The 16,100-nt window shown below is 36.3% G+C and overlaps 1 protein-coding gene across 2 annotated transcripts in view; it reads right to left on the bottom strand.

The window, feature by feature from the left end:
• Vps13a (vacuolar protein sorting 13 homolog A) overlaps positions 1–16,100 on the bottom strand; it is a 197,239-nt gene that overhangs the window by 5,571 nt on the left and 175,568 nt on the right. Inside the window, exons 69-71 of one of the 2 annotated variants that reach the window (XM_041661420.1) lie at positions 4,287–4,372; positions 1,800–1,923; positions 1,513–1,587 (exon numbers count right to left, since the gene is read on the bottom strand). In XM_041661420.1, coding sequence (XP_041517354.1) covers positions 1,513–1,587; positions 1,800–1,923; positions 4,287–4,372 — 285 coding nt within the window. Of the gene's footprint in view, positions 1–1,512; positions 1,588–1,799; positions 1,924–4,286; positions 4,373–15,494; positions 16,088–16,100 lie in introns of those variants that run through there. The other variant, XM_041661421.1, reaches the window with a different exon arrangement.

Below are 16,100 nucleotides of genomic sequence, written 5' to 3'. Positions count from 1 at the left end.
ATGGAATTCAGAAGAAATCGGGAGTAGCTATATTTAAAGAAAAATCAATTTTGGATCAAAAGTTGTAGAAAGAGATTAGAGTTTGATACAATGCAACATGGACTCAGAGAATAAACCATTTTACTATGCTTTAAGGAAGCAGAAAAAAACAAGCCAAACTCCACGTTAGAGGGAAAGAGTAAGAATCAAAACAAATAAATGACAGGGAGACAAATAAATCAATGAAGTCTTTACTCTTTGAAAAGATAAACAAATTAGACCAAGTTCTTGGATGGAATAAAAAGAAGACTCAGAACCAGAAATGAGATTACAAAATGACACCATAGAAATAAATATCGTCAGAAATTATTACCAATAGCTATGTATCAAAATAGTGGTCATATATAAATTCAAAATGCATGTAGCTTACCAAGACTGAAACACACACACAGTCCAATAAAAAATTAATGAAATTGAAGCAATAATAAAGTCTACCTTCAAGGAAAAGTTCAGGTATTAGTTCTATTCTGTCTCCTTGTTCCATGTCATAAATATATTATAACTTCAGTGTTTTATTCCTGTTTCTAGGTAATTCATTTACCCTTCCTATGATTAGTACACCAATGTTGTCTTTATTCACAATACCTTGATAGAAATTGCAAAGCATGTGTTAAATTGCAAAGCATACACTAACTGGTCCACGGTATGTAGGAGGAGAGCAATTAATGTCTAGATGCGACAAGTGAACTGGAAGAGAATCCTATTTTCTGGAGAAGGTGGTAAAAAGGCAAGAGGCAGGGATGAAGTGAAAGGTCCAATGCTCTTAAGATGAGCTGCTCCAAACAGCCCACTGCTGCATGAGAACAGGGTCTTAGCTCTGACTAATGTGACATCAGTTCATAGCCTTCCTTTTCTTCCTCGTCATGACCCAAAGCATGTGCAGTCTTTTTCAGTTAGACCACTCCTATTCCAAAGAAACTGAGGTTAACTGATTTCCTTCAAAGTTCTGCTAGCGAGCAAGAGAAGAAATACTAAACTCTACCTTATTGACCACAGGCTTGGTTTCTTTCTTGCTTTGTTACACCATTGTACTGTACAATAAAGAAATTAGTGACACAGAGTTATACTTTCTCTTCTGTAGCGGACAGATTAACACTAGAACAGAATGATTCTTCGTGTTTGTTTGCTGACTTTTAAAAACTGAAGTATGACAGTTAGCATTTAACAGGAGAACATGCTGAAACATGTAATTTCAGGTCTTAAGAGGTTGAGGAAGGAAAACGGTGAGTTCCTAGGATATCCTGGACTATACAGTGAGACCCTGTCTCAAAAATAAAAAAATGAAGAGCAATTTGATATAAAAAGTCAGAGTGTTGAATATATTGAAAGATGGTTGAAGGACATATCATTAATTATATATACTAAAGCTGTTAAAAACAAAAGACCTAAACAAAATTTACCTTCTGAAAAATATGGCTTCAAAATGAGATGTTTCTTTGAGGCTTAAATAAAAGATTAATTAATTATATTTACCCTAGCATCCTCTGGAGTCTTGAAGTTAATTATTTTCCCAAATTCTTTAGCATGAAATACAGATTTCACTCGTTCCTACAAACAGAATTCGTAAGTTCATTAAAAAGAAAACCCAGTTGTAGAAATACAATAAAGAAATGCTTTTTCCCTCCTACAGATACTACAATTACATTGTCTAAGGAAAGCTATCTTGAGACAAAGCAGCATTCATAAAAGACAGATCAGAGACAACCCCAGTGCACTATTTTAGAAAATATAAATATCAAAAACCAGTCTGTTCTACATACCTTTGCTTCAATACGCAATCTTCTCCCATGAACAATGAATGGCTCTTTGGTAAACTCATCAAAACTATACTGCCATTCACATGTAAGTTGTCCAAATGTTCCCTTTGTTACAAACAACACACCACTAGGGGAAGAAGAAAGGATTCACTTTGAGAACTGAAGGACTTAATAAAGCTTAAATAAAAGATTTACTTTTATATTTTATTTTTTTTTACAAGCACACATGGAACATTCATAGATAACCTAAGTCACATTAAAATCCTATTTTTCAAAAATATTTAATTTGTATGTGCACATGTGTGCAGGTACCCCGAGAGGTCTGAGGAGGTCATTAAGTCCCTGGAACTGGAGTTAAAGGTGACTGTGCACCACCTCATGTAGATGCTGGGAACTGAACCTGGATCTTCTGCAAGGGCAGCTAGTATTCTTAACAGCCGAGCCATTTTTACAGCACAAAAAACCTTAATGAATTTAGGGCTTGAGGTATGGCTTAATGGTAAACTGCCTCCTAAAAAGTGTGTGGCCTTGGGTTTGATTTCCAGTATCACAAATAAAACAAAATCCAATAAATTTTAAACAATTGAAACCGTAAAAGTATCTGTTTTCAGAGCATAATGGACTAAAATAAGAATCTAGTTAACAGAAAGATGAAAAATGACAATACTCCCCAATGTTTAAAAATAAAGGCATACCTAAAACAAGCCATGAGTTAAAGAATCTCAAATGGTGAAAATAATTAGAAGGGTGAAAACAAAATATAACATCTGTGGGATGTAGCTGAATCAATGCTCAATGGGAAATTTACAGCATGACATTTTCTGGAAAAACCGAGCTGAAGTCTTAGGAGGCTCTTTCTAAGGAACAGTAAACATTTACAGAACCAATTACCAGAAAATAGTCAAGAATGTGTAACAGGTTAGAACTGCACCCTCCATCAGAAGGAGGCTTTGCTAACCACACTGAACAAAATCAACACACTGAAAACCCTGGGGTTTTCCAGGGAAAATCAAGTCATGTCATCGTCAAAATCAGAAAGAAATGTTAAAAATACAACATCTTAGGCTTCATGGGGGGAAGAGATTAGAAAAATGCATTTCATCTATTGTTCTACTTAATCCTTTCTTTAAAGGACATTCTCATAGTTATTCTTTGTAGCTGAGACACTGATTTTAAGTTGACAGCACATACTTTCAGAAAGAGATTTAAGACAGAGCCCTTGGCTTGACCTTCCAAAGTCTAGTCAAAAAGTGGGAGGAATGAGAATATGACTCCTGCCGCGCACTGCACCCCCCTGCCTGCGCTCTGTGCACTGGCACCCAGTTCGCGAGCTTCAGGCAAGGGGGCTGGAGGTTAAAATACACAAACACACACACACACACAGAGACAGAGACACGGGTCATCCTTGAATTCCCCAAGAATGCCCCCTTTATTGTGTTCAGGGGCAGATTATATAGAGATAGCCACGCCCCAGCCAAACCCACCAGAAACCACTCTCCTGCCATCAGGAACTCCTGAAGGTCTCGTGCTCAGAGCAGCTGTAGGCACTCAGATCAGGGGATTACAAGTTGTTTACAAGAAATTCAGGATCTGGGGTCTCACTGCTCCCAACAGATTCCCAAAGAAACAGCTTACTTGAGCTAATGGGAGCCCACCAACTCTGGCCTGACAGGGAACCAGCATTAAGATCAAACTAGACCCTCTGAATGTGGGTGACTGTTTTATGGCTGGGACAAACTGGGGGGGGGGGGGGACACACTGTCAGTGAGATCAGGATTTATCCCTACTGCTTGTACTGGTTTTTTGGAACCCATTCTCTTTGGAGGGAGACCTTGCTCAGCCTAGATATAGTTGGGACGGCCTTGGTCCTGCCTCAAAGCAATGTGCCTTATGCTCTCTGAGGAATGCATGTGGGGGTGATAAGGGCTCCGGAGAAGGTGGAAAGAATGGGAGGAGAGGAGGAGAGAAGGGGAGGGAGTGGGAACAGGGATTGGTATGTAAAATGAGAAAAAAATAGTTTTTTTTTTAATTAAAAAAAAAAAAAGTTAAGAGCCCATGGCTGAAACATAAGGCAGTCATGGTCTTTAGTCCTCTCCACCGTGTGCGCCAGTCTGAGACTGCTGGAGATGCTGAAAAACACCGGAGGATGTCACAGCGGGAGTACCTTCCTAAACTCTTCTGTTCACATTGGGTGTACCCAGCTAGGACAGTAAACCTATTCTGTCCTAGAAATGCCAGTACGAGGACTGAGTGGTTTTTAGAGGGGGAAAGTCTACCTGTGAGGTCAGCTCTACACAATTTCTGATCAGTGAAGTAGCTGAAATAAATACTAAACTAACTATAATTCTGTTGATTTCTGGCTGTGTTTATGTACAAGCACACACAAAGCATATGACCAGAGTTTACAGCAATCAAATGTGATGATAAAGTAACAACGAACATGGGAACCTGGTACCTTATCAATTATACTGGAGAAGGAAAAGAAGTTACCTTCTCGTTATCATGAACATATCTGTTTTGTTGATCATGACATGGGTAAAATACTTGTATTTTGCAAATCTTCCATTTTCCATGACCTATAAAAAAGAACAACAAAACTGAAATATTTCATTGTATTTTATGGTTCTCAAAAAATTTCTTAGGCAAATCATTAACATTCTTAGTACAGTAAACACACACACCAAAACTGAATTAAATATGCATAAAATTGTTGATTTCCTTTGTAAAAGTGTTTATCACACTGCTTTATTTGAGGTTACACAAAAACGGAACCGGCAATTTTTAAGTAGTGGGCACTTAGAAGATGTTACCTCTCGGGTCCAAACTCAATCTACTAGTTAAAACATGCTAGACATTTTTTTCCTTGAATCCTATCACATTTTTTACAGAAACGTGTAAGTACACACATTTAAATGTAGAAATTACTAGGGAAGAGACAAGTGCCTGTCTGTTTTTAAAAATCATTTTCTTTGCCAGTCTCAGAACTGGTTAAAGAAAACATATAGCAGAGTGTCTGGACAAACCCAAAGCCTACTGACAATATGCAAGTTCACGTCAGGACAGTTAAAAAACTATAATGTCTGCTAATAATCTTTTCCTCTCGAAAATACAAATGTAACTATACATATAGTTATTTATTTCAGTATCATTTCTTTTAGAATGAAAGTACCTTGGATATTTAAAATAAAAGCAGACTGTTTTAAAGGTCAAGCAATGTAAAATTTGTGACTAAGAATATTCAAAAGTTGTATATTAAGAATTTAGGCGCCAGGCGTGGTGACGCACACCTTTAATCCTAAAACACACATGGATGGCAGAGGCAGGTGGATGTCTATGAGTTCAAGAGTAGCTTGGTCAACAAAGCGAGATTCAGGACAGCCAGAGCTGTCACAAAGAGAAACTCTGTCTCAAAAAACAAAAACAAAACAAATTTGCATCCCATGCAGTTACATTAAAAAAAAACATTTAGTTTAGAAAAAAATGTTATCATTTCCTAAACATCTGGGAACAAAAGACTAAGAACAGAGTCTTCACCGTCATACTTTTATCAGCAAAGAAAGGAAACAAACACCTGGCAGCAGGGTGAGGAAACAGATTATTTTCATGGAGGTAACTGACATGCACATTTCTAACTTTGAGATTATGAAGTATTACAGAAAACATCTTTATTCTCTATTGCAGTATGCAGCCAACAGTTAAACATAAAGTGAAAAAGGGACATAGGAAGAGCAAGAAGAACTTAGTGAGGATTATCAGATAATTTATAAAATATGTTAAGTTTGAAAACTTAGGTGAAATAGATAAACAGCTGTGAGCTAAGAGAGAGCAGCATCAAGTTTACAGAGGAGGGGTGGATGGTACTTTCAGACAACAGCATACCTGAAAACCTTGGTAACTCATTTCCAAGTGGAAGGAAGAAAATCTGTCTTCACAGTGGTAAGAAAGGATAATCTAGCCCCGTTTTATAAATAGCATGCACAGTACATGATACAGCTATAAAACTCTAACATAAGTTTTACTTTGTAAAGCAGGCTGACCTCAAACTCCCAATTCTTCTGCCTCAGTGTGCATCACCAAGTCCAGCAGTTATTTTACTGATGAAAAAAATTTTGAAATGAACATCCATGCATCATTCTTGGATGTGATCAGTCATTTTGAAGCCCCCATGCACCCATCCTTTCCTCCTCTTTCTATGAGCTTGGGGAGAGCACTGGTGACAGTAGTGGTTCATCTTTATTTGGTTTTTTGAGACAGGGTTTCTCAGTAGTTCTGGAGCTGTAGACCAGGCTGGTCTCGAACTCACAGAGATCTGCCTGCCTCTGCCTCCTGAGGACCGGGATTAAAGGTGTGCGCCACCATCACCAGGCTCAGATTTTTAAATGTACACACTTTAATTCATTGCTTTGTATTTGACATAAATAAGCTTATGAAAATGTTCTCTTTGTTTTTATGGCCAAATTCTGAAACTAAGAATACAAATACCAACTTCCCGACATTACTAGTGTAAAAGTCTATATAGTCCACTAATAAATTATAGCAATGTCCAACTCCCAGTATCTAGCTTCTATGTCAGTTTTTTTCAAGGTTTTTACTTAAGACCAAACAATCCTAAGCTGTGCCTGGTTAAATTAAACTAATTTCAAAAGTCACAATAACATCTGAAATAAGCAAGCTACAAATCTTTTACAAATGTAATTGGTGCAACGCTCTCTGTAATTCATCTTTATTTTTTTTCAATATTTATTTATTTAGTATACAATATTCTCTCTGTGTGTATGCCTGCAGGCCAGAAGAGGGCACCAGACCCCATTACAGATGGTTGTAAGCCACCATGTGGTTGCTGGGAATTGAACTCAGGACCTTTGGAAGAGCAGGCAATGCTCTTAACCTCTGAGCCATCTCTCCAGCCCTGTATTCATCTTTATATGAAACACTGGAGACACAAGTGGACATTCTAGTCACAGCATATTTTGAGACACAACAAACTGTATCTGTTAGTACAGTTGATATAGTTGAACAAAGTCACCATGCAGCACAGCTCTGCAGGCGTCTCCATTATCAACATGTGAAACAGAGTAAAAACAGTGTAGGTAGAGTCTAAAACTTTAAATCCAAAGTTGTAGAGGCACAGAAGAGAATTTGATAGGTTATCAGTCATGTTACAATCTAGAAATGTAATTTTGATCACAATTTCCTGGCTCATTATTTGACTTTGTAAATTCATCTGTATAAAGATTTATGCTTTTCTAAAACCATAAAAATGCCACAGACATTGAGCTAGTGCCAGGACAGGCTCCAAAGGTACAGAGAAACCCTGTCTCGGAAAAAAAAAAACAAACAAACAAAAACAAAAAAAAACCCCAAATGTTGTTATAATCCAACACAATCTTTATACATGAAGAAACTGAGGGTCAGGTGTTTCGCCCCCCACAGCTAACTGACTAGCTTGGAATGAACTGCACACATGGCTCAGCACACTGGCTTTCTGCATGAGGAATGCACATCTTCCACTGTGACATGGCCCTCTTACAGGGCCAGTCACACTTTCCTTAAAAATGTCTTTTGATAAACCTGGCAGATGCCAGTTACTGAGGCAGGCTCTTTAAGCAGCTGAATTTAAGAAAATATTTTAGAACAACAGGTCAAAATCCTATATTGTTTTATTCTAAACATGCTAGTTTTGAAAATTTCCACTACAATAACTTCAGATACCATGTAAAATAAAAGAATGAGCTGGGCAGTGGTGGTGCACACCTTTAATTCCAGCACTTAGGTGGCAGAGGCAGGTGGATCTCTGTGAGTTCGAGACCACCCTGGTCTAAAAAAGCTAGTTCCAGGACAGGCTCCAAAGCTACAGAGAAACCCTGTCTCGAAAAAACAAAACAAAACAAAAAAATAAAATGAGTACAATAAAGGTTAGGCACCAATATATTGACACTTCAGATACTAAGTATTTGGTATCAAGGACTAAACAACAACCAGTAGGTTTAGGACATGTGACCCTTATTATTCTGTAGTATAGTGATAAATGAAAAACAATTTTGCCTTATCCACTAATGAATTATGGATTCATATATGAATTACTTATCATTAGGGGAGTTTATAAAAGAAATAGAAACACAACTAAAACTGCATTCACTGTGTATGCCAGAATTTATAGGCAAATGTCACATGGTTATTGGAAAAAGTTCCTGTCTGAATTTGGAAAAAGGGAAGTTCCTATGGTACTTTACTCAATATAAATGAATAATCCTAAACCAAATTAAAATATGATTAAAATACATGACTCTCTTAGAACAGTGTTTCACAGTCATGTGAGGTTTTTGTTTTGTTTTTTAAGCAGCATTTGAGCCAGGAATGGTGGCACATGCCTTTAATACCAACACCTAGGAACAATGGGAGGCAGAATAAGGAGATCTCTGTGAGTTCGAGACCAGCCTGGTCTACACAGTGAGTTCAGAACAGCAAGAACAAGAGTCCCTGTCTCAAAAGGAAAAAAAAAACCACCCTAAATAAGTAAATAAACAAAAAAGATAGCAAGATGTGATATTAAAATGAGCCAGGTGGTGCACATTTGTAATAGCAGGAGTTAACAGGATGACACAGGCCAGCCTGATTTCCTCACAAGTTCCAGGTCAGCCTCTACCACCTAGTAAGACTATCCCAGGAAAGAGATGAGTGAAGGAGAGGAAGGAACAGGAAGAAAAAGATAGGCAACTGGATGTTGTTCTTAAACATCTTATCTTTAGAGAAAACTGGGGCAAATATTATGATTGTTAAGAACTATTAAGCATCTTAGGGATTCAAAAAAAGTTTTACCAAGTTACTTAATTTGAAACTTAAATCCATGATTAAAAAAAGAAGGCAACAATCAAGCTCTGTAATGAACCATGGTAGGAACAAGGACCTCAAAGCTCAGAGCTTTCTTACACAATGAACAGAAAGGCAAGGCAAAGAATTATGCTCCTGAAATAGCTAAATGTACTACTGCTCCTAGCCAACTATTAGCTCCCCAACACATTCTAAAAGCAGTGTGTGGCCGGGCGGTGGTGGCGCACGCCTTTAATCCCAGCACTCGGGAGGCAGAGGCAGGCGGATCTCTGTGAGTTCGAGACCAGCCTGGTCTACAGAGCTAGTTCCAGGACAGGCTCCAAAGCCACAGAGAAACCCTGTCTCGAAAAACCAAAAAAAAAAAAAAAAAAAAAAAAAAAAAAGCAGTGTGTGTGCATGAAAAATAACAAAGTGCAGGTATTTTTTATGTGATTTTTTTCTTTTTCTTTTTTAAAATTTATTTATTCTATATACAGTGTTCTGCCTGCATGTATCCCTGCAGGCCAGAAGAGAGCACCAGATCTCATTACAGATGGTTGTGAGCCACCATGTAGTTGCTGGGAATTGAACTTTTTGGAAGAGCATGCAGTGCTCTTAACCTCTGAGCCATCTCTCCAGCCCCAAAGTGTAGAGTTATTAAAGCATTTCAAGCAGGATATCCACTCATCGGTATTTATTTTATCCCTCCTATCTATCTATCTATCTATCTATCTATCTATCTATCTGAAATAACAATAGCATTTCCTTTCCAATAATGTATAATTAGAAACAGTCCAAATGAGTTTATTGTTTCTATTTTAAATATTGAGTATGCAGAAATTACCATTGTATTATAACTATTCTACTAACCTTGAAAGGAAAGAAAAAGGATGAGACTTAATGATGCTTTTATCTTGGCAAAGAGGAGACAAATGAGGAATACATAGTTTACTAATGGTGGCCAAGAGCTAGCATAAATTGGTATTCATCTGGAATAATAAAAATACAATAGAGGTCTATTAGGCATACTAATAATAATCACATCCACTATCTTACTTGTTTTAATCCTAATAACAATCCCAAGACTAGTGACGCTACATATTACATCCATTTTGAAACAGAGGACAGACAGGCATCAAGAGATTAAAGTTAGTAAAAGGAAAGGTTAAAACTAAATTAAGGTATATTTGGCTCAAAAATCCAAGCCCTGACCCAAAAGGTCTTGCTATATCTCAAAATAACTTTTTATATCAAAATAATTGAGCACAGCCCTACAATTGACCTTGTTTTGTGATTTCAGCACCCAATTATTCTTGGGAATCTAAGTATTTTTTTAAAAACTGCGACTGTATCTATGATATACAAACTTTTTCATCAGCATTCCTGAGGAATAACTACTTACACTGCACTTATATGGAATTTGGAATTATAAGTAATCTGCAGATGATTTAAAATATACAGGCGAATATACTATGTTCTATATAAATACTATGCTACTACATATGCATCCAGAGGTTTAGTTATCCCTGGGGTCCCAGAACTAATCCCCTGCAGATATCAAGGGACTACTTAAATGTATTTTGCAGAATATTACAGCAGATGTTGTGGAATCTCATTTTGGCAATTCACTGAGACATAGTTAAGGAGTTCATGAAGAACCTGGGATCGTTCTCTTGAGAAGGGTACTTTGTGTCTCAGTTCCCACAGCTCTGGAGAGCCCTGCGTTTTAATGAGCAGGGGAGAGTGCGAAGACCATGACATCAAGAGCTAGGCTCCACCACGACATGCATTTAATCCCTATCACTCAATACTTAAGCTTATGAGTGTGAGTGAAACTTTTTTGACTACTGTCTGAAACAGGGTAACCCCATCCCCCCCCCCCCCCAAAAAAAAACAAAACAAAAAATCCAAGATACAAATAACAGGGATTCAACAAAGACAAATGAACACAGAATATTTAAACTGTGGTTTAAAGTTTAAACATAAATCATGGTCCCAGATCAGGCTGAGAAAAATGCAATTATACACATGTAACATCTTTTTTGTTTGGGCAGTTTTAAGGTTCAGAGCAGCTTAGCAACTTACTCCAGAAAAGTTAATTTCATAAGTAATACCTAGTCTCTCATTCTAGTACCTTAGATCTCTAACTAGAGCAACTGCCTCAGACATATCTAAGTGTCTATTTCTCCACAGTACTGCCCAAGGGGTCCTATGGGTGGTAGGTTGTAATATAACCCATTAGAATTATGATAAGTGATTAAGATATCAATATCATTTGACTCTTAAAGACTTAACTGAGAAACAAGGTATTTCTTTTTACATGATTTTTAGATGAATAAGAGACTCAAATAAAAATTATTCTTTAGCAAACAAAAATACCTTTCAATATACTAGTGCTTCAACAACTAATGTGGTAGCTTCCCCCATGAGAGAACCTGTCTGTTCACAGAAACTAGCAGATAAAGACAAAGTTCGCAAGTAACAGTGGCATCATGGGTGCAGAATTTAGCACATTTAGCTTAATTAAGGCTGAAGATTTTTCTAAACTAGCACTTATTAGGTTAAAAAAAGAGGTATAGTAAGTGCAAATGGAGCTTATGTGATCTTAACATTCAAGGGCTTAACAATATTAATATAGACTGAATTTCTATACAATACTATTTACCTGTTCTTACTATATTTGCAAGCATAACAACTGTAGTGGTAACAAATTTTAAAAAATATTCAGAAGTCAACTAGTCTTATTTTCTGGATTTAAGGTAGTAATTTAAATTGATAAATTTTCAATTAAGATTAACTACAAATGGAACAATCTCTAAGGAGAGCCATCACTTCAGGAGAAGACACAAATGACTTCAGAGTCTTGCTCAGAAAGTGCTTTCTCCATCACTCGGTGTGACACTGCTCGAGGAGCAATCAGAAGTGCGTCCAGGCCAGACAGTGCCCTGTCCTCAGCTCTGCTTTCTCCGATACAAATCCTAATGAGCTCAGGAAAAATGTAGCTGTCTTCAGTTTTCCCTTCCTTTCAGAAATAACTTTCTGGAGAGAGAAAGCTACAAAATGAAGAGTGGAGTTAAATAAGCCATGTCTCCTACTTCTTGTCCACTTACTCAAGACTTTTGATGAAGCCAGAAGAAGAGTGCCCAGCACTCTCTGTGCTCTGACTGCTATTTTTAAGCCCTTTCTTCCAGATAAACTGCATTTCTCTTCCTGAAGTAAAATGAAAGACCACGATGCTGAAGGTGCTTTATCCTCCATGGCTATCGAGCCAGTGTTTGAAGCTAATTAAACACCTGTAATTTCTGAAAGAAAAGACATAACAACAAACAAAAGCAGTTTCCCTCCTACAGCTTGCACAATAGCAACTATCACAACTCTGTAAAGAATTCAAAGACAATATGGACTAAATTTAAAACACTTGACATGGTAAAGAAGGCACTAACGTCCTGGGACAACTCAGGTCTCAATGTTTACATACAGTGGCAGTATGCATCTTACGGTGGAGCCAGGCACTCTCACACTAACAGGTCAGGAGATTTGATTTTAAGGGGAAGAAACTTTTTACAAGAAGAAATGTCAACCGGCCATTTGTGTCCCTAAGACCTAAGTCTAGGCATCTCATATGTGGGAATTATGCGATGAGTAGAACTTTTTAATTTTTAGAAGTTAATAATCCTGTTAAAAATTTGTAATAAAAACATTAAATAGAAATTCATGCATCTGAATCATAAAACTATATGAACAAAAAATGTTAAAAAGGAAATAACCTGTATACGGTTAAGAATACAAACGATAATCTTTTTCTGTCAATTCTTACTTTAAAAATTTTGTGTGTGTGTATGTGTGTGTGTGTGGGGGGGGGGTTCACCTACTGTCTGGGGGAGGGACATGCCAGCGTGTATGGAGATCAGAAGACACCTTGCAAGGATTGCTCTCGTCTTTCTGCCTTGCTTAACATGGATCTTTACTCCACCTTGTGAGCCAGGCCAGGCCTGCACTACTGTCTCTACCTTGTCTGGTTCTGTACTCAGGTTGCCAGGCTTCTGCAACCAGCAGCTTTACCCACTTAGCTATCTTCCCACCCCCCACTTTTCTTTAATGAACAAATATTATTTTAACAAATGTGTATATAGAATTTATAAAATTTATAAAAAATAGAGTTTTCATATCAGCTATGAAAGTTTTCTATCAGAATCAATGTTGGTGAAATCACTCATGAGCAGGACTTCGGGCTTTACAGAAACGACTATTAATCTAAATGAATCTACCTACCAGTCTGGTATTTTTGAGGCAAGATTTCATTCTATATCCAGGTTCGCCTCCCGAGTGCTGGGGTTACATAGGCTCTGACGTTTTTCACCTGGTTAGAGTATCTAAGACTATACATTCACAGAACTGCCAAGTTTTATCGAATACAGTAAGAAAATCTTTGTAGACATAATATAGATAACAGATTATTGATAAATGACAACTTACAAAATATTCTTAGTAGAATCAAATTATATGTACTTATCTTGAACTCTGGTCTGATTTTTTAAAAAAATAATTTATATACTATTTTGTCTGCCTTAAATTTTGAACACTATAAAAGATTCTCAAGAATAATATAGCTCATTTAAGAGAGATTCTTTGTTGTTATTTCACTGTTAAAATTTGTATATATGAGGACTACATTAAAATCCAGTATTACAGAATTATTATACATTTGTTGTAAAACTGACACAGGAAGACACACTGTAGACAATAATTGCCGAATATTCTCTACACTGACTTTACCATACTGAGAGGTAATTATGGATATGAAAATGCTTTACCACATTAAAATAAAGTCACAAATTTATGAAAATCATAAATTACTCTAATATGTTCTCTAATTCAGATCTATTCTCAATCATGTATTTCATTATCTTTTGATTCAAGATTTCCTATGATGCTTTTTACTTGTTCATTCAATGACTTAGATTAAATTAAGTGTAATGTTTTTAAGTGATCATCATTTATCACAAAGGAGCAAGGTGAGAATCATGAATAAAACAAGCATTCCTTTAACATGACCACCCTTACTCATCTAAATTAATGTCTGTACTTCATAGCATTTTATTTAAAGCTCTTGGACATTTAATACTTGGAGACTATGATATTCATTTGCAAGGAAATCTATAAAACTGAGGCTTGAAGATGCAGCAGAAAAAGACTCAGTAACAGGGTAGCTGGTTCTAATCCTCTTTCCATTAGTATAACAAAGTTTAATGTGGAATGTCACCACAGAATATAAGCTAGACAAAACAGTAGCAATGACAGCAATATTCTTCAGTGTGCATGACCTTAAGCCATAAATACAATATTTTCATACCAAGTATGAGATGCCACAGTCAAAAGACATCTACAAGACTCCAGTTTATTCATTTTATAACATGACCTTAAAACTGACACTCATCAATGAAAAATATTTTTAATGATTTCATATTTATTTGTTTGTGTGTATGCTTATCTATGTGGACCTGTGTGGAGGTCAGAGGGCACCACCATACGGGTCCAGGGATCACACTCAAGCCATCAGGCTTGGCAGCCAATGCCTTTACTCACTGAGCCATCCTGGCAGGCCCTAAGGCTGAAATTTGTAAGTTTGACTGAATTGACATTTATTTTGGCTTCTTGGTTCAAATAAATATCGAAACTACTAATATTATTCTGAATTCTATTCATCTAATTGTATTGTGAGTGCTAACTGATTTCATTTAACAGCGCGTAGAAAATTAACCAACCATATACATAGTTTTGAGGTACACAATTTTAGGACTTTATTTTGCCAGTTTTCAGTATGGTATTCAAGCACAAGGGAGAAACAACTGGGAATAATGAATTCCCAACAGTAATTATTCAGGGAAGAGAGATGATTCCTATTCTATTCACACAAGCAAAGATCATGCAGAAATTTATACCATAAAGTTAAACTATATAAAAGGTACAGTATTACAAAATAAGCTCCAAATATTGCTTTCCCACAGACTTCCCTACTGGACAGACACTATTTAAAAACGTGCTAATTAAACAGCGAGAAGGGAACTATTCACCTCCTAAGACTCAAATGAGAACTCTTTTTCTATGTTGGGTAGGTGCAGAACAAAACAGTACTCATTTCCAATTCTACACTTCCAGCCAAGATGACAATAGTACAAAACAAGAGGAGTTTTCGGTCTTAAACTTTTCTCTGATAAAAGCAGTGCTTTCCAAAAAACAAAATTGTAAAACCAATTAGTACTCGTGATTAAAGATGCTTGAAAACACTTCCAGTGGCAGAAAACCAGAAAGGGGCAATTATACTGCTAAGGACATATGATACTCCTAAGGGCTAAACCAAATAATGAGAAACCCTAAGAACACATCAATAAGGCTTACACATAACTGTGATGTTGTTTTTAATCTTTCTCTTGAAGAGATTTTAAATAAATATGATTCTACTTCTAATTTTCTCTTAATTAAAATGGCAAGCCACTGTCAAAATAACTAGAACATTTTTCTAGATGAATTCTTTTAAAGATTTATTTATTCAATACCAAAACATAAAATAGATTTGCTTGTAAAACTCAGAGACAAAAGATGCCCTTTCTTCACAACATTTAGAAAAATGTCTAAATTTATGATTTAGTATACAAATTCTATTATTCTGAATTAATTCATAGTATTTTAATAGGGATACAATATATGGACATGTAAGTTAGATAATAAACTGCTCACTGTCTCAGAAGTGTACGAGGAAATAAGTAACATTAAAATTACTATTGAAGATTTTAGAGCATACTTATAATTAATTTTCTATGACAAATCACGAGTTTTCATATAATAGTTAAACTCAGATGATTCTGGAACAGAACAAATCCACACAGCTTCAAGTTATGTACATTTATTATGAAAAGAAATTTGACAAAAATGGTTTAAGTGCTAAATAGATACAAAACATTGAACGGCATTACTGTCCTTCCTCCCGCCCACTTGAGTTTCTCTCAACAATGGTATTTTCATTACGGTCCAGAAAATTCACATAACGTTTTATCAAAAAAAAAAAAAAGGTATTTTGCCAAAAAATAAGCAGATGATTTAGAGTAGAAGTCATGAACATTAAAACCTCACTTAAGTCTGACTTCAGTTCTTAACAACACACTGTGGGACACAGAGCGAGGATATATAAAAGCAAATTCATAATATATGATATACTCTACACCTTAACTGACAAAAAACATTTGCCTGTGTGTAAATAAATTGCTTTGCTCCATCATGATGTTCAGAAAAACATTTTATAAGTAAACAGTGTTTACGTTCCTAAAAATGGACATCTGGGTATGATGACAACAGTCACACAAACGTTCAATGAAATGGTTAGGAGCATATGAACTTTAACAACTGGGCTCTGACTATGTCTCTTCCTCCTCATCACTACTGCTATTGGGAGTCATAATCCATTCCCTGTAGACCTGAGTTTTCTGTCAGCATGGT

This window comes from Microtus oregoni, unplaced genomic scaffold, assembly GCF_018167655.1.
Source record: "Microtus oregoni isolate MIOR12 unplaced genomic scaffold, Mior012 000012F_ref0000307, whole genome shotgun sequence".
Classification (NCBI taxonomy): Eukaryota; Metazoa; Chordata; class Mammalia; order Rodentia; family Cricetidae; genus Microtus; species Microtus oregoni.
This window is presented reverse-complemented; position numbering and strand designations above follow the sequence as displayed.